The 25,958-nt window shown below is 45.8% G+C and overlaps 1 protein-coding gene across 1 annotated transcript in view; it reads left to right on the forward strand.

The window, feature by feature from the left end:
* The window catches only part of LOC140396240 (structural maintenance of chromosomes protein 1B-like), a 367,818-nt gene that overhangs the window by 7,600 nt on the left and 334,260 nt on the right, over positions 1 to 25,958 (forward strand). The window contains exons 2-4 of the mRNA XM_072484572.1: positions 16,693 to 16,881; positions 18,356 to 18,468; positions 24,334 to 24,537. Coding sequence (XP_072340673.1) covers positions 16,693 to 16,881; positions 18,356 to 18,468; positions 24,334 to 24,537 — 506 coding nt within the window. The remainder of the gene's footprint in view (positions 1 to 16,692; positions 16,882 to 18,355; positions 18,469 to 24,333; positions 24,538 to 25,958) is intronic.

Genomic DNA, 25,958 nt, shown 5'->3' on the forward strand with positions numbered 1-25,958 from the left:
TATATTAACCCCCCCATATGACATTCAAAAGTACCCTTGGGGAACCCCCCCCCCCGGGTTGCTGCTGATCTCCTCCTAGCACTCCGCGAGATAGTCTAGGAACGGTTGCCACTGCCTGAAGAACCCCTGCACAGACCCTCGTAAGGCAAACTTTATCCTCTCCAGCTTAATGAACACTGCCATGTCATTTATCCAGGCTTCCACACTGGGGGGGCTTTGCGTCCTTCCATAATAACAAGATCCTCCGCCGGGCTACCAGGGACGCAAAGGCCAGGATACCGGCCTCTTTCGCCTCCTGCACTCCCGGCTCGTCCATTACCCCAAATAGTGCCAACCCCCAACTCGGCTTGACCTGGACTTTCACCACCTTGGACATAGTCCTCGCAAGACCCCTCCAAAACCCCTCCAGTGCCGGGCACGACCAGAACATGTGGACGTGATTTGCCGGACTCCCCGAGCACCTCCCACACCTGTCCTCCACTCCAAAGAACCTACTCATCCTCGCCCCTGTCATATGCGCTCTGTGAACAACCTTGAATTGTATTAGGCTGAGCCTGGCGCAAGAGGAGGAAGAATTAACCCTACTCAGGGCATCAGCCCACAGACCCTCATCAATCTCCTCCCCAAGCTCCTCCTCCCACTTGCCCTTTAGCTCCTCTACCGAAACCTCCTCTTCTTTCATCTCTTGATAGATCGCCAAAACCTTGCCTTCTCCGACCCATGCACCCGAAATCACCCTGTCCTGAATCCTCTGTGCCGGGAGCAACGGGAATTCCCTCACCTGCCGCCTCACAAATGCCCTCACTTGCATATACCTGAACGCATTTCCCGGGGGTAACCCAAGCTTTTCCTCCAGCGCCCCTATTGCTCGCAATCGTCCCATCCAAGTACCGAAAGTTCCTTTCCGCCCTCTTCAATGGTAGGTCGTCTATCCCCCTTCCCTGGTCCCCTGGATGCACCACAAAGAGCTCACTTTTCCCTACGTTGAGCTTATAGCCCGAGAAGTCCCCAAACTCCCTTAAGATCCGCATGACCTCCACCATCCCCTCCACTGGATCTGCCACATACAGCAACAGGTCGTCCGCATACAGCGACACCCGATGTTCCTCTCCCCCTCGGACCAACCCCCTCCATTTCCTGGACTCCCTTAGTTCCATGGCCATAGGCTCAATTGCCAATGCAAACAACAAGGGGGACAGGGGACACCCCTGCCTCGTCCCTCGGTACAGCCGGAAGTGCTCCGACCTCCGCCGATTCGTAACCACACTCGCCACCGGGGCTCTATATAGGAGCCTGACCCAACTGATAAACCCCTCCCCGAACCCAAACCTCCGCAACACTTCCCAAAGATACTCCCACTCCACCCGGTCGAAGGCCTTCTCCGCGTCCATAGCTGCCACTACCTCCGCCTCTCCCTCCACCGATGGCATCATAATCACGTTGAGGAGCCTCCGCACATTAGTGTTTAGCTGCCTGCCCTTTACAAATCCCGTCTGGTCCTCATGAATCACCCCAGGGACACAGTCCTCAATTCTCGTAGCCAGCACTTTTGCCAGCAACTTAGCATCCACATTGAGGAGCGAGATTGGTCTATACGACCCACATTGCAGCGGGTCCTTCTCCCGCTTCAGAATCAGCGAGATCAGCGCCCCGGACATTGTCGGGGGCAGGGTCCCCCTCTCCCTTGCCTCATTGAAAGTCCTTACTAACAACGGGCCTAGCAGGTCCATATATTTCCCATAAAACTCGACCGGGAACCCATCTGGCCCCGGGGCCTTCCCCGCCTGCATGTTCCCCAATCCTTTAACCAGCTCCTCCAACCCAATTGGCGCCTCTAAACCAGCCACCTCCTGCTCCTCCACCCTCGGGAACCTCAGTTGATCCAAGAATCGTCGCATCCCCTCTTCCCCGCTGGGGGCTCAGATCTGTACAGCTCCTCATAGAAGTCCTTAAATACCTCATTTACTCTCACCGCACTCCGCACCGTATTCCCCCTGCTATGCTTAACTCCACCTATCTCCCTCGCTGCCACCCTTTTACGGAGCTGGTGTGCCAGCATCCGGCTCGCCTTCTCCCCATACTCGTACGTCGCCCCCTGTGCTTTCCTCCACTGTGCCTCTGCTTTCCCTGTGGTCAACAGGTCAAACTCCGTCTGGAGGCTTCGCCGCTCCCTAAGTAGTCCCTCCTCGGGGGCCTCTGCATATCTCCTGTCCACCCTTAAGATCTCCCCCACCAACCTCTCCCTGCCCTCTCTCTTCTCCCTGTGGGCCCTAATGGAGATGAACTCTCCCCTGACCACCGCCTTCAACGCCTCCCAGACTACCCCCACCTGCACCTCTCCGCTGTCATTGGCCTCCAAGTATCTCTGAATGCACCCCTGCACCCTCCCGCACACCACCTCATCTGCCAGTAATCCCACATCAAGATGCCACAGCGGGCGGTGGTCCCTCTCCTCTCCTAACTCCAGCTCCACCCAGTGCGGGGCGTGGTCTGAGATGGCTATGGCCGAATACTCTGTTCCTTCCACTTTTGGGATTAGCGCCCTACTCAAAACAAAAAACTTTATCCGGGAGTAGGCTCTATGTACATGGGAAAAGAATGAGAATTCCCTGGCCAGGGGCCTAGCAAACCTCCATGGATCCACTCCCCCCATCTGGTCCATAAACCCCCTAAGCACCTTGGCCGCAGCCGGCCTCTTCCCCGTCTTGGATCTGGAGCGATCTAATGCCGGATCCAGCACCGTGTTGAAATCCCCCCCCCCCCATTATCAAGCTTCCTGCCTCCAGGCCCGGAATCCGACCCAGCATGCGCTTCATAAATCCGGCATCATCCCAATTCGGGGCGTTAACGTTTACCAGTACCACCCACACCCCCTGCAACCTACCGCTCACCATCACGTATCGACCTCCATTATTCACTACAATATTCTTGGCCTCAAACGACACCCGCTTCCCCACCAGTATTGCAACCCCTCTTTTCTTCGCATCCAGCCCCGAATGGAATACCTGTCCTACCCATCCCTTTCTCAACCTGACCTGACCTGGCACCTTCAAATGTGTCTCCTGAAGCATGACCACGTCTGCCTTCAGTCCCTTTAAGTGCGCGATCACGCGGGCACTCTTAACCGGCCCATTCAGGCCCCTCACATTCCAAGTTATCAGCTGGCTTGGGGGGCTTCTCACCCCCCCCCCCCCCGGTCTAGCCATCTCCTTTTCTAGGCCAGTCACGTGCCCGCGCCTCCCGCACCCTCCAGTCCCCCAGACGGCGGACCCCCGCCCCAACCACCTCTCCTATTTCCAGTTCCCCATTGGCCAATGCAGCAGCAACCCTATACCCCCCCCCCCCCCCCCCCCCCCCCCCGCTAGATCCATATCTAGCTCTTTTGCACACTCCCTAAGTCAGCTGACTCCTGCTGACCCCGGCCTCTCCCGCCTTCGCATCGACCCCCCCCCAGTTCTTAAACCTACTTAAGACCTTCTCACCAGGGATGCACTGGCCTCTCCAGGAAAGCTGCAGCCAGGCGCTGATCAGTGCAGAATGGCTCCGGGGGGATCTCCCAGGCAATTGGAGATCCCTAGGTGGTCAGGATCAGTGCAGGGTGGACCCCTGGCTCTCTCCCTGGTGCGCGGGCACCTTGGCAATGCTCACTGCCAAGGTGTCTGGGTGGCATTGCTCACTGCCAAGTTGTCTGGGTGGCACTGCCAAGCTGGCTGGAGCACTGCCAGGGTGCCCAGGTGCCAGGTTGCACTGCCAAAGCTCAGGGCCGGGGAGGGGGGGCAGAGCCGGTGGGAAACCCCCCTAAAAATCCAGCACAAATGAAATTAGAAATTTTTGGGAGAATCATGCCTGTGGTCTCACCAATGCCCTGTATAACTGAAGCATAACACCCTTCCTTTTATGTTCAATTCCTCTTGTCATGAAGGATAAAACTAATTTGGCAGGGAGATGGGTCACATTGTGGAGGTACAGTAGGCAGTCATGCAAAGCTAAATATAGAAGAAAAACCACAAGGGATAAGAGAGGTCCTAAATGAATATTTCTCATCAATATTTACTGTTGAGAAAGAATGTTAGGGAAATTGGGAAAATAAAAAGTGAAGTCTTGAGGAGTGTACATATTACAGAGAAGGTGGTGCTGGAGGTATTAAAGCGCATCAAGATGGATAAATCCTGGGACCTGATGAAATTTATCCCAGGACGTTGTGGGAGGCTAGGGAGGAAATTGCCGCCCCCCTAGCTGAGATGTTCGAATCATCGACAGCCACAGGGGTGGTGCCTGAAGAGTGGAGGGTAGCAAATGTTGTGTCCTTGTTTAAGAAGGGCTGTAGGGATAAGCCTGGGAATTACAGACCAGTTAGCCTTACTTCTGTAGTGGGTAAATTGTTAGAAGGTATTCTGAGGGACAGGATCTACAGGCATTTAGACAGACGAGGGCTAATTCGGGAAAGTCAACATGGATTGGTAAAGGGAAAATCATGCCTCACGAATTTGATTGAGTTTTCTGAAGGGGTAACCAAGAAGGTAGATGAGGGCAGTGCAGTTGACGTTGTCTACATGTACTTTAGCAAGGCCTTTGACAAGGTACCGCATGTTAGGTAGTTGCAAAAGGTTAAATCTCACAAAATCCAGGGTGAGGTAGCCAATTGGATACAAAATTGGCTTGGCGACCAAAGTCAAAGAGTGGATGTGGAGGTTGACCTACTCAGTTAATGGTAGGGTGTTGGGGAGAGTTACAGAACAAAGAGATCTGAGGATACAGGTTCATAATTCCTTGAAGATGGAGTCGCAGCTGGACAGGGTGGTGAAGAAGGCATTCAGCATGCTAGGTTTTATTGGTCAGGATATTGAATACAGGAGTTGGGACGTCTTGTTGAAGTTGTAAAAGACATTGGTAAGATCACACATGGAATACTGTGTTCAGTTCTGGTCACCCTATTATAGAAAGGATATTGCTAAATTAGAAAGAGTGCAGAAGAGATTTGCGAGGATGCTATCAGGACTTGATGGTCTGAATTGTAAGGAGAGGCTGGATAGGCTGAAACTTTTTTCCCTGGAGTGTAGGAGGCTTAGGGGTGATCTTATAGAGGTCTATAAAATAATGAGCACAGATAAGATAGATAGTCAACATCTTTTCCCAAAGGTAGAGGAGTCTAGAACTAGAGGGCATAGGTTTAAGGTGAGAGGGGAGAGTAACAAAAGGGACCAGAGGGGAAATTTGAGGGAAATTCTTTCACACAGAGGATGGTGAGCATCTGGAACGGACTGCGAGGCAGTGGTAGAGGCGGGTAAAAAAAATGTCTTTAAAAAGCAGTTAGACAGTTACATGGGCAGGGTGAGTATAGAGGGATATGGGCCAAATGCAGGCAAGTGGGACTAGCTTAGTGATAGAAACTGGGCGGCATGGACAAGCTGGGCCGAAGGGCCTATTTCCATGCTGTAAACGTCTATGACTCTAAGTCAGTCTGGAAGGCAGAGCAAGGATAGACATGTTAAGGCACAAGGGAATATGCCAAGATTGGATGACATTTATTTTAATGCAAGGAGACTAGTCTTAGTCAGCTGATGAACTGAGGGTGTTGATTAATGCATGGGAATATGATATTGCTATCGCAGAGACATGGTTGAAGACTATGCAGGACTGGCTTAACATTCTGGTGGATAGAATCTTTGGGCGAGATGATGGGTTGTAAAAGAGGAGATGGTGTCACAGTATTGATAAAGGAGTCAATTATTGCAGTGAGGTGGGTGAAACATTAGCAAACTCCTCAATTGAGGCCATATGGGTGGAACTTGAAAACAAAAAGAGCAATCAAGTTGCTGGGAGTGCACTACAGGCCTTCCAACAGCCAGGGAGAGATAAAGGTGCGGATATGTAAGCAAATCTCACAAAATTAATGGGGTAATAATATCAAGTGATTTCAACTCCCCCAGAGTGTGAAAGGCATTGGGCAGAGATAATATCCAGGCCTGAGGAAACTGCCCCAAGTAGACTGCAGACAGATAATTGAGGATAGTACAGTTGCAGAACAATGGTAGATTTTCAGGGCAATATTAAATTCCACTCAATTAAAGTAGATTGAGAGGAAGTGGAATTGTAAAAAGGGCAAAAAAACGTTCCATTGCTAAACGAAGTCAAGGAAGGCATAATAATAACCTTTTATTGTCACAAGTATGTAGTTACTGTGAAAAGCCCCTAGTCGCCACATTCCGGCACCTGTTCGGGTAAGCTGTTACGGGAATTGAACCCGCGCTGCTGGCCTGTTCTGCATCACAAACCAGCTGTCTAGCCCATTGAGCTAAACCAGCCCTTAAGACAACAACTAGGGCATACCTTACTCCAAAAGCTGGCGGTAAGCTGGAGGATTGGGAGAACTTTAAGGTTCAGCAAAAGGCTACTAAATCAAAAGCGATAAGATCTATGAAAGGAAACTAGCAGAAAACATAAACACAGATACCAAAACGTCTATAAGTATATAAAGATGAAGAGAATAGCTGAAGTAAATGTTGGCCCTTAAGAGGACGATACTGATGAGGTAATAATGGGGAACACAGATGGCGGAGGCACTGAACCAATATTTTGCCTCTGTCTTCACGTGGAAGATAATAAACATTTCAAAATGCAGAGGAACTTGGTGCAATAATCATCACTAGGGATACAGTGTTGAATAAACTGATGGGATTAAGGATAGATAAGTCTCTGGGACCTGATGGCCTGCACCCTAGAGTATTAAGGGATGTGGCAGCAGATATAGTAGATGCATTGGTTCTGATATTGCAGAATTCCCTGGATTCTGGAAGGGTCCCGGTGGATTGGAAACATGCTACTGTGACGCCCCTATTTAAAAAGGGAGAGAGGCAAAAAGTAGGAAACTAGACTGATTAGCTTGACCTCTGGTGGAGAAGTTGCTGGAATCAATCATTGAGATTACTGAACATTTGGAAAGACAAAGCTCAAATCCACCATTGTCAGCATGATTTTATGAGAGGCAAGTCATGCTTCACAAACTTGCTCGAGTTCTTTGAGGACGTAACCAGCAAGGTGGACAGTGGGGAACCTGTGGTATCTCTAGACTTCCAGAAGGTGTTTGATAAGGTGCCACATAAAAGACTGATCCAGCAGATGAGATTGCAGGGGATTGGGGGTAGAGTACTAGATTGGATTGAGAATTGGCTGACTGACAGAAAGCAGAGAGTAGGGATAAAATGGGTCCTTCTCTGGATGATAAACTGTAACTAGTCAGGTGTGGCAGGGTTCACACCTCGGATCTCAACTGTTTACAACTTACATAAATGATCTGCAAGCAGGGACAGAGTGTAATAAGCAAAATATGCGGATGATATTAAAATAGGTGGGGACGCAGGCAATGAAGAGGAGATAAAGATTTTACAGACGGATATGGTGGCACAGTGGTTAGCAATGCTGCCTCACTGCTCCAGGGATCCAGGTACAATTCTGACCTCGGGTGACTGTGTGGAGTTTACATTTTCTCCCCGTGTCTGCTTGGGTTTCCTCCCACAGTCCAAAGATGTGCAGTTTAGGTGGATTGGCCATGCTAAATTGCCCCTTAGTGTCCAAATGTTAGGTGGGGTTGTTGGGATGGGGTGGAGGTGTGGACTGAAGTAGGGTGCACTTTCAGGGGCCGGCGTAGACTCGATGGGCTGAATGGCGTGCTTCTGCATTGTAAATTATATGATTCTATATAGATAGGCTAGGAGATTGGGCAAATATTTGGCAGATTGAGTTTAATGTAGAAAACTGAGATTATCCATTTTGACCAAAAAAATAGGCAAATTATTATCTAAATGGAAAGCAGATTCCAGAGGGGCCTTGGTGTCTTGGTTCATGAATCGCAGGCAGCCGATATACGCAAGTACAACGTGTAATTAAAAAGGCAAATTGAATGTTACCATTTATTGCAAAAGTAGAGAAGTGTTGTTGCAATTGTACAGGATGTTGGTGAGACCACATCTGGAGTATTGTGTCCAGTTTTGGTCTCCTTATTTGAGGAAGGATGTGGCATTGGAGGCAGTTCAGAGGAGGTTCACCAGAATGATTCCAGGGATGAAAGGGTTGACCTACAAGGAGAGATTAAACAGTTTGGGCTTATACTTGCTGGAGTTTAGAAGGATGAAAGGGGACCTGATCGAGGTGTATAGAATACCAAATGGGATTGATAAAGTAAATGTAGACAAAACATTTCCCCCTTGTGGGAAAATCTAGAAGAAGGGGTTACGGATATAGTTTGAGAGTCGGTAGATTTAGAACTGAGATCAGAAGGAACGACTTCTCGTAGAGGGTGGTGAATTTGTGATACTGTCTCAAAGTGCGGTGGAATCTGATTTATAAGAAAGAGATAGATATATTTTTGATTAAAAAACAGGTTAAAAGGGATATGGGCAACAGGTGGGGTGGTGGATTTGAGACCAGTGTCATGTGAGAGTACCTTTAAGAAATGGGTGTTTATAAATGGGTGTGTATACAAGTATCTGTAGTGAGAGTACCTTTAAGAAATGGGTGTTTATTACTGCAGTGATGTCAGAGTGCGTGGAGCTGGCCTGTCTGTGGGTGGGGTGGGGGGGGGGGGGAGAGAGTGGGGGGTGGGTGGAGGGGGGAAGAGAGTGGGGGTGGGTGGGGGGGGGGAGAGAGAGTGGGGGTGGGTGGGGGGGGGCGAGAGAGTGGGGGTAGGGGGGGAGAGAGTGGGGTAGGGGGGGAGAGAGAGTGGGGTGGGGGGGAGAGAGTGGGGGTGGGGGGGGAGAGAGTGGGGGTGGGGGGGGGGTGGTGGTGGGGGGGAGGAGAGTGGGGGAGGGGAGATTTTGAGAGGAGACAGGGAGCACAGAGATTCACCCTATGTGGATGACCTACTCTTCTAAACGTCGAACCCCCTGGCCAACATGGGCAAGATAACAGACCTGAGGGAGTTCGGAGCCTTCTCCGGTTACAAACTCACTTGGGAAAGAGCAAAATTTTCGCAGTGAACCCCCAGGGAGGAACTGAGCTGTCTGCATTAACGTTTAAACTGACCCCGAGTAAATGCAAGTACTTGGGGATACAGATAGCCCAGGACTGGATGCAGCTCCATAAATGTAACCTGTCCAGCGGGTGGAGGAAGTGAAGAGGGATGTGCGAAGATAGGACTCACTCCCACTATCCCTAGCGGAAATGGTGCAGACGATAAAAGTGAACGTACTCTTCTTATTCCGATTACTCCTTTAAAAAAAATTTTTATTGGGTTTTTGAACATAATATATTTACAGTTATGCGCACAGAATAAAACAGACAAAAACTGATAAGATATTGTACACCAGCTCAAAAACAGCAACTCTATACAGTTAGCAAAATCACGTTTAACAAAAGTTTGTGGGGTGTAAACACTGGGGAGGTATATATACATTTGGGTACTGGAGAGACAATGACGATAATTATATCCAATTTAGAGAGAGCAATACAAGGATGGATCTGGTGTTGTTGCTTGCTTCTCCCGGTCAGTTTTCATTGCTGTTGTTGCGCCTTCACCTCCGCTTCGGCCGTTCGTCCCGTCTTTCTCCCGTATTTTCTTGCTCTCTGTTACCGGGGTTGTTGTTGTTTCCTGTGCTCTCCCTCCGGCTTTCATTTCCCCCCCCCCCCTCTGGTTCCCTTCTATTTTTCCCTGTCTCCTCCTCCTTTCCTCTTCCCCCTTCTCTTTCCCTGCGGTTCACTTTTCTTTTCTCTTAGGTTTAGCTGCCCCCCCCGCCGCCCCCCAAGGTTATTCCCCCCCTTCTCATGCCTTGGCTACTTTCCCCTGATTCTTGGCTATCCTTCTGCTTGTTTGTTGGTCGCAAACAGGTCCCAGAACAGATGGGTGAATGGCTCCCACGTCCCCAAATCACTCTTCACCAGGTTGACAAATTAATCATGGGACAGAATTCTAGGGTACAGAAAGATGTCCTACAGAAAGGGCGACACATGGGAGGCCTGGCCCTGCTGAACCTCCTATTGTACTACTGGGCAGCAAACGCAGAGAGAGTGCAGGGGTGGTTGGGAGTGCCAGAGGCAGAATGGGTCCAGATGGAGGAGGCCACCTGTACGGGGACATCCCTCCAAGCACTGACCACCACTCAGTCCTGGCCCTCCCCAAACACAAATTCAAGGAACCCGGTATTAGTAGCCACATTAAGGGTCTGGAACCAGTTCAGGCACAACTTTAAACTCAGTGGCTTGTCAGTTGCGGATCCCCATCTGCAAGAATCATAAATTCACACCTGCAAGGATAGACGCCACTTTCAAGACATGGAAAGAGGATGGAGGGGTACTGACGGTGAGGGACATGTATGTGGATGGTAGAGCGACCCTGGGGAACTATCAGAGAAGCTTCAGAGACCGAAGGGCCTGTTGCTGTGCACAAAGGGCCTGTTGCTGTGCACAAAGGGCCTGTTGCTGTGCACAAAGGGCCTGTTGCTGTGCACAAAGGGCCTGTTGCTGTGCACAAAGGGCCTGTTGCGGTGCATGAAGGGCCTGTTGCTGTGCCCAAAGGGCCTGTTCCTGTGCTGTTCTTTTCTTTGTTCTTTGTTCAACTGCTGAAAGGTAATGAACTTCAATTACCTGCAGCCGTGAGACATTCTCTGCAAAGAGACCGAGACCCAGCAACCCAGACACACCCTACTGGACAGGGTGTTAGCACCAGCCTGGCTATGGGGAGATAAATGCAGTGACATGTACGGAAGACTTTTGGAAGAGGTAAGGGCCCCGCTTGATGAAACGCGACAAAATTTTTTTGAGGAACTGGGGGAGGTAGGGAGAGGACTCTGGATCGAGGCACTGCACAGGATCAACTCCACCTCATGCACATTGCTGAGCCTAACACAACTAAATGTGGTGCACAGAGTGCACCTAACTAGAATATGGATGAGCAGGTTCTTCCTGGAGGTGAAGGATAAGTGTGATTGTCAGATGAGTCCAACCAACCACACCCACATGATCTGGTCCTACCCCAGACTCAATGGATTCTGGACCGCCTTCTTCGAGGCCATGTCCAGGGTGGTTGGAGTGAAGTTGGAGCCACGCCCATTTGTGGTGGTTTTCGGGCTATCTGAGCATCCAGAACTCTTTACGGGGAGAGGGGCCAATGCTCTGGCCTTCGTCTCCCTGATCGCCCAGCAGAGGCTTCTGCTCGGATAGAGGTCGGCTGCACCACCCATGGCCTTAGACTGGCTCGCCGACCTAGCGGAGTTCCTAAAATTGGAAAAAATAAAATTTGGAATTAGGGGTCTGAGAAAGATTCTACCATACGTGAAAAAAATTCACCAGCCTCTTTGAGGATCTGTTTGTAACCAGCAACTGGGGTGTGAGGGATGGGGGGAGGAGCAAGAAAGTGGGGAGGGGTGGGCAGCACGGTGGCACATTGGTTAGCATTGCTGCCTCACGCCGCTGAGGTCCCAGGTTCGATCCCGGTTCTGGGTGTCTGTCCATGTGGAATTTGCACACTCCCCGTGTTTGCGTAGGTTTCGCCCCCACAACCCAAAGATGTGCAGGTTAGGTGGATTGGCCACACAAAATTGCCCCTAATTGGAAGACAATAATTGGGTACTCTAAATTTATGTTAAAAAAGAGGGAGGGAGGAGGGGGAAGGTGGAGGAAGGAGGAAGAATCAGAGAAGCGGGGGGGGTGGAGGACCCAACCATAAAGGGACAGAGGCCTTGCATGCTGAGGGGTGCAGGCACCCATTCTGGACAGACCAGGACAACAAGGGAATAACAGGTTGGCCCAGGAAACACAGAAATGAAAGAGGGCTCAGAGAATAAAGCCATGTGCTTGCATCATAACTTCGCAGCACTGTAAATAGATCACCGGTTACTCTTTGCTGTAGTGGTATTGATATGTGCATGTTAAAGCACTAGCTATTGTGTTTTCTCCATTTTCTGCTATTTATGATTAGCTTGTTTTGTCGTTCTCCATTAAGTATTAACATGTCTTTCCCAATATGTTTCGCATGCACTAATATAAATAATGAAATGCCAATAAAAACACTTGATAAAAAATCTCTGCCACTGCTTCTCTATTGATCTATCTCCTAGCCTAATATCTCAGTTCATTTCAACTAGCTCAGCTTTCATGCCCACATAGTTGCCCTTAGTTAAGTTTAAAAACTAGCCTTATAATCAGAAACGTTGCCCTGGGTTTCTGTGGACTCCTCTTTCATTCTCACTCCACAGTATAAATAATTCCCACTTTCTCTGTATTGTAGCTTTGACAAAGGGTCATCTGGACTCGAAACGTTAGCTCTTTTCTTTCCCTGTAGATGCTGCCAGACCTGCTGAGATTTTCCAGCATTTTCTCTTTGGATTCAAGATCCTATCCTTGTTATCCTGCAACCACTTATCCGTAATGGCTATCAGCACATATTTATTGACTTTAGATTTTGCTATAATTAATTAACTTTGTTATGAATGCTACGTTCATTCAGATACAGAGCCTTTAGCTATGTATTTTTAAAATCTTGTCAACATCTAGTCTTGACTGTTGGTGTGTTCTTAGTTTTTTTTCTCTGTCCCTACCTGTTAGGGTATAAATTTTAAGTTTTAGCAAATTATGTTGCATTTGTGAGTGTTGGGTATAAAGTATAGCTTTAAGATTAAGCTTGATTTGTGTTTCTGTTTTGTGTGTTAAGAAAAGGAAGAACCTCAGTTTTAATTCCACTTTAAAAAATGTCTGCATTTTAATGAGGGTTTTAGAACTCTAAAGCAAAAACAGCATAAACTCCTGGGCTGTTACCTAGCAACCAGGGGTCAAACCACAGCAAAAGCAGTTTGCATCCAGTTTGGAGACGGTGACCCAGAAAGCACCATCAGTGCAGAGAAACAGCTGGGATGGGCAGACATGAAGAGAGATTGCAGGGAGCAGGCCCTAAACTGAAAAACAGAAAAGTCCTGAGCCCAGAAAGAGGGACAGAAGCATGTTCCAATAAGAGCTTCTAGTCAAAGGAACAAAGAACATGACAATGGAATAAAACTTCAGTTCAATGAAATTAAGAGCGAGGAACAGAGGGAGTCTCCAAACAGGCAAAAGCTGCAGAAAGCAGATGGAATGCGAAGTGTGCTTGTAAAAAGCCAGAGATCCAAGCTGACCAGAAGGTTGATGACTCCTTACTATTGGTCTATAAAGCAGTGGTGTTCTGTTGGAATGGCTGGGCATCTGAGAGATTGTGTGGAAGACTAAGCTTAAATCCACATAGCGCTCCAGGGCAGAGGAATACTAGAAGGAGAGGTTGAAACCCCGGAGGTGGATCCTTGGTGAAGAAATATGAGAGAAAGTATTGTTTGGGGGAAGATTCCAAGGTGTGTTCTTCAAGAGTGGAGATTAGAAACCCTTGTGTGGAAGACCGATCCAGTGAAACCAGTTGGCTCAAAGCATGAAAAGCATCTGGGGAAGGGGGGAATTGATCAGAAATCCGTAGAAGTTGTTTTGGGTGTCACCTGTCACTTATTTTTGTGTGTGTCTGACGACATTTGGTTTATTAGTTTACATTAATTAGTGTACTTACTGAGAATTTTGGAGTATAAGGTGGATTTTTAACTTATGTTTCCTGTTTATGAGTACAATAAAATCACCCATGATTATTGCCATCCTTTTATCACAAGCACCCAATATTTTTTCTTGCATACTTATACCTACATTATGGTTAATGTTCTGGGGCCTGTCGACCACTCCCACTTGCAATTTCTTTCCCCTACTGTTCCTCATCTCCACCCAAACCGATTCCACATCCTGATCTCTGAACCAAGGTCATCTCTAACTATTGCACCAGTGCCATCTTGCCATTCTCTGTCCTTAATTTCCCATATTACTATTTTTCTCGCCTGTCTTAACTCTACCCCTTGATTTTCTACTTCGCCCTGAGCTCGATCCCTTACCCCCTTGTTTAGTTTAAAGCCCTCTCTATTTCCCTAGTTATAGGGTTTGCTAGAACACTGGTCCCAGCATGGTTCATGGTTCAGGTGCAGACCCCTAATGGTACAGCCCCCACTTTACCTAGTACTGTGCCAGTGACCCACACCAACCGTTGAGCCAAGTATTAATTTAATTCATCTTATGTGCCCTCTGCCAATTGGCACATGACAGAAATTATTACCTCTGGGGTTCTGCTCCTTAATTTGGTGCCCAGCTCCTCACACTGTCCAAGGAGAACCCCATTCCTAGTCCTACCTAAGACATTGGTTCCTATCTGGACTGTGACAATTAAACTCTCATCCACTCCAAAGTTCCGCCCAGCCCTTAAGATATGTCCAGAACCAGGTTGGTGCAGTAGTTAGCACTGCTGCCTCACAGTGCCGAGGACCCGGGTTTGATACCACCCCAGGTCACTGGCCGTGTGGAGTTTGCACATTCTTCCCATGTCTGCGTGGGTCTCACCCCACAATCCAAAGATGTGCAGAGTTGAAGAATTGGGAACTTTAAATTCGAAAAAAAAGAGCTGTCCAAAACCATGTAGGCAACATAGCCTTCTGAACTCACATCCTCCCCTTTTGATTAAGCAATTTACAGCCTTTTGGACTTCACATTAAGTTCAACAACTTGCAGACCATGAACTTTCTCCTCCATTTTAATTTTTTATCCCCCAACCCTCTCCCCCTCAGGGCCACCTGTAACTTATTTTGCTTCCCCCCCCCCAAAAAAAAACAACAACTATATAATCCATCACATTTCTGTCCAGTTCAGTTCTGAAAAAGAGTCATACATACTTGAGACATTAACTCTGTTTTGCTCTTCACGGATGCTGCCAGACCTGCTGAGTGTTTTTATTTCAGATTTCCAGCATCCACAGTATTTTGCTTTTATTCACCAACTAATCCCTGGGATGGCAGGATTGTCTGAAAGGAGAAATTGAGGCGTCTAGGTCTATTCCCTAGAGTTTTGAAGAATGAGGAGATGAGCTCTGAAAACTTACAAAACTTTTAACGGGGCGAGACAGGCTGGGTGTAGATCAGATATTTCCACAAGCTGGTGAGTCTTGTAGCCATCTGGGCTGGCCACTTCCAGAATACAAAATGGATGATCGCAATGACTAGGGAACTATGGACAATGTTAAGAAAGCAAGCAGGCACAGAGCCTGTATGCATATTGAAGAAACAGCTCCCAAACAGGACTGAAACTGTAGGGCAATTAACATATTGCTGGCCCATCTCCGGGAACAAAGGAAAGAGACACAAGCAACCGATCTAGCTCCAGACATCATGGCGCCAGCTCCCCAAACTGAAAGCGCAAACAAAGCAAGTTTCGCACCGTCGTGAAACGCGACGGCGTTCACGATGGCGCAAACACTCTGTCTCCATTTCGGAGTATCGCGCCCTCTATCTTTTATAATGACAGAACTTATTTGATCTGATTTGTCTGATATTCTACACGCACCACTTGTTTCAATATTCTGCAACGTATCCAAATGGGAAGAGCTGAGGCCAGGGAGGCCCAAGAAGAGCCGTGGTGGCCGAGGGGTGGGGGCGGAACCAGAGAAGAGCTCAGGCTGTGCGGGGGGCTTGCCAAGTGCCAAGGCCTGGGAACCCAAGAATATAATCCGTGGTTCCTTTAGAGGTCAAAAGGTTGGTGACATTTGGGAAACTCTGCTTTAATAAATGCCTCCTTTTAATATTCCTAACAATTTGGGACATCTCGTGATTGTGAAAGACTATGGGCGGGATTCTCCGTTAGCTGACGCTGAAATTGGGAAAGGCAATTGGTCGGAGAATCCGTTCCGACGCCAAAATCGCAGCAGGTGCTGATTTGACGCCAAATCGTAATGCTCCAACATCTCGACAATGGCATCGATGTGTTCCGGAAAGCACGTACACTGGACACCGTTTGTATATCATTAGCGGGCCCGACCCGGTATTCTCCGGGGCCTCCGTGATTCTCTGCCTCCGACGAGCTGAGTTTCCAATGGCATGGTTCACTTGTGCTTTTAAAAATTGTGAAACCGGCGTCGTGGCTGCTGAGGGAGAGCGAGAGGGGTACGGAAAGTGTTCAACATCGCCATAGTTGTGCCACTGGCTGGGGGGCCTCTGCCAGTGTCGGGGGTGTAGTGGGGGGTGGGCTTGGGGTGGGCGGGCATGGACTACCATTGCCGCAGCCGGCAAGGCAGCCATGCAGCTGCGCACACCGCTAACAGCCCACTTGGAACTAGTGCCACGGGTAATATAGGTTTCACCCCCCCTCCCCCGGTTCCCTCTGGCCCCATCCAACCCATCATCTGTTCGGCCGCGTTCCAGCACAACTTGTGCCAACTTGTTCGCTGGGATCAGTGTGTGTGGGGAGTGTAATGTATATGTGCGGCTGCAGCTTGTAAGCCTCTCGGGTGTCCATCACCGACCTGGCGAATCCTACACCGTTTTTCATTTGGAATCGATTGTGTTCCTCTTGGCACCGGTGCTAGCCCCTCCAATAGCAGCGGAATCCGCCCAGGTATGGCGGCAGTTTTTCTGTCATGAAAGTCCACGAATTCTGTGTTGGCGTCAACACTTAGTCTCAGAAACGGAGAATCCTGCCCCAGATCAATGAAATGCTTTGCAGCAAATGTGTAATTTATGTTTTAACTGGGAAAATGTAATTGAGTATTGCTTGCATTCACAGTTGTGTGTGATATTACCCTAAAAAGTATTGCCTTTGTTCTGTGATACTGTGAATATTTCTATAATTTGCAAGATAGGTTTTTGCTTTCACCTACAGGGAAATCCAATGTAATGGATGCTATCAGTTTTGTTATGGGAGAGAGAACTGCTTGTCTCAGAGTGAAGCACATCAAGGACTTGATTCATGGTGCTCATATAGGGTATCCAGTGTCATCTACTGCAAGGGTCACCATGCTGTATGAAACGGAAAATGGAGAGGAGCTATCATTTACCAGAGCCATCATTGGTAATGTTTCGGGGGGGGGGGGGGGGTTCTTAAGGATTTGATTGTGTGCTAATTTACCTAAACTGCTTCCTATGCCTTTCTGATTTTGTTTCACTGCATTAAATAGTTGGAATTTCAGATCTATTTTGACTTGTATAATAGAAAATGGATGTTCTTATTTATACATAAATGTTTGTGTTTGGGATGGGAGACTGAAGTTAGAGCTGGTTCCAGATCCTTACCTGGGGACAACATGTTGATTGCTTTGGAGTTGGGTTTGGAGGCCAATTAGTAGCTGCGGGAGCAGGAATGGAGGCTGGCCAGATGGAATTTGGCTCTGATTTTAAACTCCTCGCAGCCATCATTGTGACTGCCATATGACTGTTGAAAGAGCAAGCAGCAGATTGTCATTGAGCCTCAGACTAGACAGCAGTGTCCCATGATGGCACTGGGAAACTGAAGGCCAGGCACATGTGGTAAGGGTAGCCTCTCTGTTATCAGACTTTGGCTTCCAGTATCAATTCAAGGTCATAAGGGACAGGAGCGAGGTCCTCTTCCTGGAGAGTGGCAGGAGGAGGCCACCCATACTGACAAAACAGGCCTGGGTTGAGATGTGAGCCACTGTCAGTGGCAGGAGTATCATCAGAAGATTAAGATCTTACATTCTGTAAAGCTGAGTGCTCCCCACAGTCTCAGGACAGGTCCTAGGCACCTTCTAGCAGACACATCAGCTGAGGAGCCTGAGGCTGCATGCTGTTCCCTGGACATGAAGGGGTTGTGTGCCCGAGACACCCCTCAGAATGGCTCATAGCCAAAGTGTTTTGAGGACCCATCACTACTGAAACATGACTCCTTTATATGGAGTCCGGTCTTCTGAGTCAGGAAATTCCTTGACTTGACCTCACAGCCTCACAAGTGAAAATCTGGCCCAATGTTTCGGGCCACTACAGAAATCCTTATCACCTAAAGATGGCCTCTTGTTGATAAAATGTTTTAATTCCAACAGACTAAACAACATTGGAACTCATCATAGGCATAGTTAAATATAGTACAAAGAGATTTCAAGATATTTAATTAACCCTTTTCTTACAACAGCGCATTACTTTTTTAGTTCTGTTACATATCTTCTCAGCTCAGATAATAGTGGAACCAAACCAATCTTAACAGCATTCCTGCGTTGTGGAGAGTAGAAATTGTCCTAGGCTCCTGCTTCTAGTTCTTATATTTATTAAACCTGTACTAGAAATGCTTGCAGAAAACCGGATCGGGTTCAGTTACAATGTTCCCATGGTAAAATAGCATGCTGACAAGGACTTGCCTTTGTACACAGAGTGGGTTACCATGCAACCAGTTTGAAAACGTGTGTTAATGACAGAGTCGCCAATTTCAATAAAGCACTATCTTTGGGTATCTTTGTATGGCAGGTAGATGAACAAAATGTATTTATGAAAAGTAACTGGATGATTCAACTTTTTTCCACTATTGTTTTTGTCAGGGAATTCTTCAGAGTTCCGATTAAATGATCGAACTGTCAGTCGTGTGGAGTACACAAATGAGCTTGAGAAAATTGGCATTCTGCTGAAAGGCAGAAACTGTCTAGTGTTTCAGGTACTAAGGGGAAAAGTCTGTTTTCTTTAATTTTTATGTTTGCTCCTGGGATTCTAAGCATATCTCAACATTTATCAATGGCAACATAAGATTACTGGAGACAGGTGACAGTCAAGTTTGGAATTTAATCTTAAATTTACACTCTAGCTGTCTGCAATGGCTATCTGTCTCATAGAGTTCCTTCATAAGTAGTCAAGAATATTGGTGATTAACTCAGAGGGATAATTAATGTCACTAGAGGCTGGACTGCTGTTTACTTTTAAACAGAAGTAACAGGCTAGCTTTGGGGTGAAAAAAATATTAAAAAGTCAGTTTCAAAACTTTGGTAACAGTATGAAACATTTTTAGTTTTTACATTGTCATTATTTCAGAAAAATATTTCCAGTGTTGTATACTATTCCCGTAAAACGAAACCTCCACTTAAGGACAAAAAATCCTTGAGTTGCTCATATTTAGGCTTGATTCTAATGCCAGGTAGATGATTTTTGGATGAGTTAAAATCTCAACAGTGCCTGAGTTAAGAAGAGAGTTCGGGAGAAGAAAGTGAAGGAGATTTTTTGAGATGTATGGATTTTTGTGACATAGAACATTACAGCGCAGTGCAGGCCCTTCGGCCCTCAATGTTGCGCCGACCTGTGAAACCACTCTAAAGCCCATCTACACTATTCCCTTATCGTCCATATGTCTATCCAATGACCATTTGAATGCCCTGAGTGTTGGTGAGTCCACCACTGTTGCAGGCAGGGCATTACACCTCAGATGATTTTGGTGAATAAGAAAACATAAGATAAGAGGGGACCGGGCACAAATTAATTGGATGAAAAGTTACTAAACAGGTCAATAGAGCAGCTGTGGAAAGTCTTCTGATTGAGAAAAGAAAAAAATAATACATCAGCCATATTTTTATTGCCAACGGCAAAGCAAGATTGTAGTGGAAATTTCCCCTAGCCCGACAACATTTAATATCTTGACATTTAGCAGCAGTGATGTCAGCGTGCAAGTTGAAGTATTCATACACAGCAAAGCAGGAAGCTAAGAACACTGAAGGATTTTCAGATAGCAAAATAAATGTTATGACTGTATTGAGATAGGAGCTAACTTAAACACATTTTTGAAAAACATGTTCTTAAAAAAATCTGTGGATTTTTAAAAATCATTGTAGAGAAATTTGAGATTCCACAAATATAAGATTAACCCTTCAGACCAGTGAGTATATTTGTCGTAATTATGCCATTAAAGATCTAGTTACACTTCATTCAGCAAGATGTATCTTTCTCAAGGGCTTTTACAGTGAGGCTAGCAGCATAGAATGTGGAAGTTCTCACCAAATCATTGTTGCAATGAAGATTGTACATTGTGGGAACCTCTACACCATATCACACCATGTGGAGGCGAATACACTCAGTGACAGCAGCTTCTGAACGTCCACATTATTTTACACAAGACTGAGCTTCCAATATTGCTGTCAGTTTCAGTGGATTAATGATGTAAAATACTGGCAATTTTGCTGTCAGAACCACAGCAAACTCGAGGCCAATGTTATGTGGAACAATATAATAGAGAGATTAAAATTGTGTAAACCCTATCATACGCGTCACAACCACAGTTTGAGAACCCTTGATTTGATCCATTAGTTTTCCTAGTACATTTTCTCCAGTAATTGTGAATATGTTTTTACCTCCATCTTGTTCGTTGATTTTCTCCCATTCTTGGGAATCTTTTAGTGCTTCATACTGTGAAGACAGATGCAAACTACTTACAAGATGTATTTGTCATTTCCTTGCTAATTCCCAGTTTCATCCTCTAGGGGACTAACATTTGCGTTAGCTAATCTTTTCCTTTTTATATACTTGTAGATGCTTTTACTGCCTGTTTTTATACTTCTTGCTAATTTACTCATTCTATTTTTCCCTTTTTTAGTTCTTAATTTTTTGTTACATATAACCTAAGTCTTTCTTTTTACAAAAATTACAGGATGTAAGAGCAAAGAATTTGACTTGTCTCTACAAAACATTGATTAAGCCATAGTTAGATTGCTGTGTGCAGCTTTGGACACCACACTAAAGTCATCGACAGCAATTGGTGTAAATTTACTATAGTTATGCCAAGTATGGGAATTATAGGTACGAGGAAATACTTTATCAATTTCCATTGAAGCAGAGACTAATAGAAGATTTAATAGTAGCTTCTAGATTATGAAGGGTTTGATCGAATTAGTAGGAAATTGCAATTTTCTCTGGTTAAAAGGGATTGTCAATTTATAATTATCACAAGTGTGAGGAGGGGTTGGAATTTCTTAGAGACATTTCTGTATATAGTAGGATATTGGAACATGAAATACTTACCATAAAGCATCAGAGCAGAAATAGCCCCATTGAGTCTGTTCCATCATTCAATTTCTTCACTCAAAGGGTAATGCACCTGTGGAATACTCTGCCACAGAAGGTTGTGGAGGCCAAGTCCCAAAATGTATTCAAGGAATATTTTGATAATGTTTTAGATTTTAATGGGGCATGGGGAGAAAACGGGATATGGCATTAAGATGGAGGATCAGCCATGATCATACTAAATGGGGGAGCAGGCCCGAAGAGCGAAAATGCTGCTCCTACTTTCTGTGTTCATTGTTTTTATGTTTCAATGCGATCATGACTGACATACTGTGATAATCCTTAACTCCACATTCCTTATCCCCATAACCCTTGATGTTCAAGGCTGAGGTAAATTTTTAATCAGTAAGGGAATCAACCCATACTGATTATAAATCTATCTCAGCCTTGAACATACTTAACAGCCCTGGTTAGATGGGCAAAACAGTGGCAAATGGAATTTAATCCTGAAAAGTGTGGGGTAATGGGAGGACTAATTATACAATGAATGGTAGGACCTTAGGAAATGCAGATCTGAGGGACCTTGCTGTGCATGTCTACAGATCCCTGAAGACAGCAGGACATACTTTCCTTTATTAGCCATGGCATAGAATATAACAGCAGGGAGGTTATGATGGAGCTGTAAAATGCTGGTTAGGCCACAGCTGGAGTACTGTGTGCAGTTTTGGTCACCACACGAAAGGAAGGAAGTAATTGCGCTTAGAGGGGGTGCAGCATAGATTCACCAGGATGTTGCCTGGGCTGGAGCATTTCAACTATGAAAAGAGGCTGGATAGGCTGGAGTTCTTTTCTTTGGAGCAGAAAAGGCTGAGAGGGGACCTGATTGAGGTGTATAAAATTACGACGGGCATAGGGTGAATAGGAAGGAACTTTTCTCTTTTGTGGAGGGGTCAATAACCAGGGGGCATAGATTAAAGGTGAGGGACAGGAGGTTTAGAGGGGGTGTGAGGGAAACCTTTTTCACCCAGAGGATGGCTGGAATCTGGAACTCTCTGTCTGAAAGGGTGATGGAGGCAGAAACAAGAAGTAATCAGTTGGGCACGTGAAATGCCATAGCCTACAAGTACTGGAAAATGGGATTGGAGTATGTAGGTGCTTGATGGCCGGCATGGACATCATGGGCCGAAGGGCTTCTTCCGGGGAGTATGTAGGTGCTTGATGGCCGGCACGGACATAATGGGCCGAAGGGCTTCTTCACGTGTTGTAAAAACTCTGACTCCATGACCCAGCCTCTACAGCCCTCTGCGATAAGGAATTCCACAGATTCACTACCCTCTGAGAGAAGAAATTCCTCCTCCCCTCTGTCTTAAATGGATGACTCCTTACTTTGAAATTATGCCCAGTGATTGAGCAGAAAACCATTGCATCTTTTAAGAGAAATTTGGATAAATATTTGAAGCAGAGAAATATGCAGGGCAGAAAGCAGCATAGGTGTAATTAATTTTGGAATTCTGTAACAAAGAGCTGGCACAGATACAATGGATCAGACAGCCTCCTACTGTATTAGACAGCCTCCTACTGTATTATGAGGAGAAGTCTCTTTATGTGATCAGGATATAGTTACAGGTCAATACTCTTCATCTTATGGGGAAAAAGTAAGAGAAACAAAATAGTGAGTTAAAGACAAACCCAGCTTGGGGAAGTATGCAACAGCAGTACTACTAGCATACCCTCACTGAAGCAGACGGTATAGCAGTGGTACTAAATGAGTACTTTGCTTCTGTCTTTACCAAATTAGAAGATGGTGACAATGGTCCAGTTGAAAATGTGGGGGTTGAAAAACTGAGCGGTATAGTGATAGATAAAGAAAAGGTGCTAAAAAGGCTGGCAGCACTCCTGGTTGAGAGGTTGCCAGGCCCAGATGGGATGCAACCTAGATTGCTGAGAGAAATAATGGAGCATGTTGTGGAGCCGTTGACAGAAATTTTCCAGGCCTCTGTGAACACAGGATTAGTCCCAGGGACTGGAGGATTGCAAAGGATAACCCAGGAAACTACAGACCTGTCAGCTTGACATCAGTAGTGGGAAAACTGATGGAGGCCAAAGTACGGGATGAGATAAATATACACTTGGTGAAAAATAAATTAATACTAGACAGTCAACATGGCTTTGCCAAGGCAGGTCATGTCTGAAAATTTTAATTGAGTTCTTTGACCAGGTGACAAAGACAGTGGATGAAGGTAGTGCCATGGATGTTGTATATTTGGACTTTAGGAAGCATTTGATACAGTGCCACATGGCAGGTTGGTTAGCAAATTAAAAAGTTTGGGATTGATGGGTCCTTGACAGCATGGATTAGAAGTTGGCTAAGAGATACGAAACAAGGTAAGTATAGATGGGCATTTCTCAGACTGGAGACGAGTTGAAAGTGGTGTTCCCCGGGGCTCAGTGTTGGGACTGTTGCTTTTTCTGATTTATATAAATGTTTTAAAAGTGGGTGTTGAGGGCAAAATCTCTAAATTTGCAGATGATACTAAGCTAGAGAGAATAGTGAATTTTGAGAATAACGCTGAGCGACTTCAGAGGGAGATTGACGTTGGCCAAATGGGCAGACACCTGGCTATGAACTTCAATGCAGCGAAATGGGAGGTAAAGCATTTTGGTAGAAGAAACATGGGGAGACAATATCGGCTCAATGGTATAACATTGAGGGAAGTACAGGAGAAGAGGGAGGTTCAAATGCGGAATTCTCTGAAGGAGGCCAGGCAAGTTGAAGCAGTTGGTAAAAAGGTTTATAGCATCCTTGGGTTTATAAATAGAGACATAAGAGTATAAAAGCAAGAAAGTGATGCTACGCCTCTACAAATCATTGGTCAGACCACATTTGAGTATTGTGTTCAGTTCTGGGCATCTTATTTAAGGAAAAATGTTAAAGCTCTGGAGAGACTACAGAGGAGATTTACTAGAATGATACCAGGAATGAGGAATTTTAGATACAAGGAAAGATTGGAGAAATTGGGCTTGTTTTCCTTGGAGCAGAGACGTTTAAGAGGTGACCTTATTGGGGTGTTCAAAATGTTATGAACAATTTTGACAAGGAGGGATATTCTGTTACCATGTATGGTATGTCAGTGACTTAGGGTCACAATATCAAGATGGTCAGCAAGAGAGCTAGGAGTGAGATGAGGAGAAACTTCTTTACTGAAGAGGAGTTGTTGGGGTTTGGAATGGGCTGCCTGGGAGAGTAGTTGAGGCAGATTCCATAGGAGGTTTCAAAGAGCTGGATATATATTTGAAAGCGATGAATTTAGAGGACTACGGAGATAGGGTTGGGGAATGGGACTAGCTAGGTTCTTTTGGGAGCTGGTGCAGACACGATGGGCCGAATGGCCTCATTCTGTGCTGTAAATAACAAAAACAATATATTTCACTAAAAGCAACAGTTGAAAGCATTTGTTTCACTAATATTTTGCTGGTTATTTCTATTAAGCACTAATGTTCCACAGTCAAGTTTTAACACGCTCGCATTACATTGTAGGGTGCTGTGGAGAACATAGCAATGAAAAAACCCAAGGAGAGAACACAGCTGTTTGAACAAGTTAGCAATTCGGGGGAATTGTCTAATGAATATGACAAGAAGAAGAAAGAAATGATGAATGCAGAAGAAGAAGCTCGATTCAACTACAATAAAAAGAAAAATGTGGCAGTTGAACGAAAACATGCAAAACATGAGAAGGAAGAGGTAATTTAAATTTATATGATTATTTTTCTGTTCAAAAATGAACAGTTTCTGCAGAAGTGGAAATTGTAAATCAGGAAGCTTTAGGTTTGATTCAGACACCGTAGCTGATCTTGATGAAGGTGATAGGGCAGCACAGTTGACTGATGCCCTTATGTAAGAGAAGTAAGGATTAGCTAGAAAGTACACTAGATCAGGTGACAAACTGATCCTCTTTGGAGATTTCACGCCCAGAGTCAAGAAGGAGACGGATCTCGGGAAGAGTGTTACAAGCAAGTAAGGCGTAGAGAAAGCAAACACCAACTGAGTTGGGGGAAGGTTTGTAGTGGAGTTCCCCAGGGGTCAGTGTTGAGAGCCTTGCTTTTCCTGATATATATTAATGACCTAGTGTCATGGGAGTGTCTCTTTAAGAAATGTTTTTGCCTTATCACATGGCTTCAGTGATGTCATTGTGTGGGTGGAGCTGGGTGTGGATCTGGGAGTTGGTTTTACTTTCGCTTTGAGTTTGAACTGGTTTTCTGCACAGGTTGAAAGAAGGTTTTTTTCCCTCTACCTGCATTTTAAAAGCTGTTTCCAAACTGCTTGATAACTTGAAAAGAAATAACTTTTCTGGAAGAAATTCATACCTGCTGTTTTGGAAAAGAAACAGGAGCATCTATGCTATGTGCTGGGCCACACCTTTGAAAAGGGTTTCTGGTTTCTGGGATCTTGTTATTAAATTGGAACAGCTAAAGGGGAAATTTACTAAGGGTAATACATCCAGAACTGTAGCTGTGTGGGGTATTTATGTTGATAGTTGATAAAAATGCTTGCTGTGTGTGTTTATAAAAATGTTAACTAAATTCGTAGAATAAACTTTGATTAAAAAGTGCTTAAGGCCTCTGTTGAATAACACCTGAAAGGCAGGCCCTTGTGCTCATCGTAACCAAATCAATAAACAGTTGTGGGGCAGGTGAGCTCCATGATATACTTTGAAGTTTTCTAAACCCTGGCCCATAACACTTAACTGTGCTGTGCAGGACATGATTTCGAAATTTGCAGATGATACGAAGCTTGGAAGCGTGGTTAACTGATGAGGATAGTCAAAAGGTCATAAACATATTGGTGGATTGGGCTGACAAGTGGTAGATGAGGTTCATTGCAGAGAAGTGTTAGGTGATTCATTTTGATAGGAAGAATGGAGAGACAGTATAAAATAAATGGGAAATTCTAAAGGACGTGCAGGAACAAAGGGACCTCGGTGTCTATGTACATAAGTCATTGAATGTGACCGGGTATGTTGAGAGAGCAGTTAATAAAGCAGATGGTATCCGAGGTTTTATTAATAGCGGCATTGAGTATAAGTAAGGTGGTCTACATCCTAGGGTCTTAAAGGAGGTGGCAGTGGAGATAATGGAGCTGTTCGTTATAACATTCCAAAATTC

Source organism: Scyliorhinus torazame, chromosome 19, assembly GCF_047496885.1.
Source record: "Scyliorhinus torazame isolate Kashiwa2021f chromosome 19, sScyTor2.1, whole genome shotgun sequence".
Lineage (NCBI taxonomy): Eukaryota > Metazoa > Chordata > Chondrichthyes > Carcharhiniformes > Scyliorhinidae > Scyliorhinus > Scyliorhinus torazame.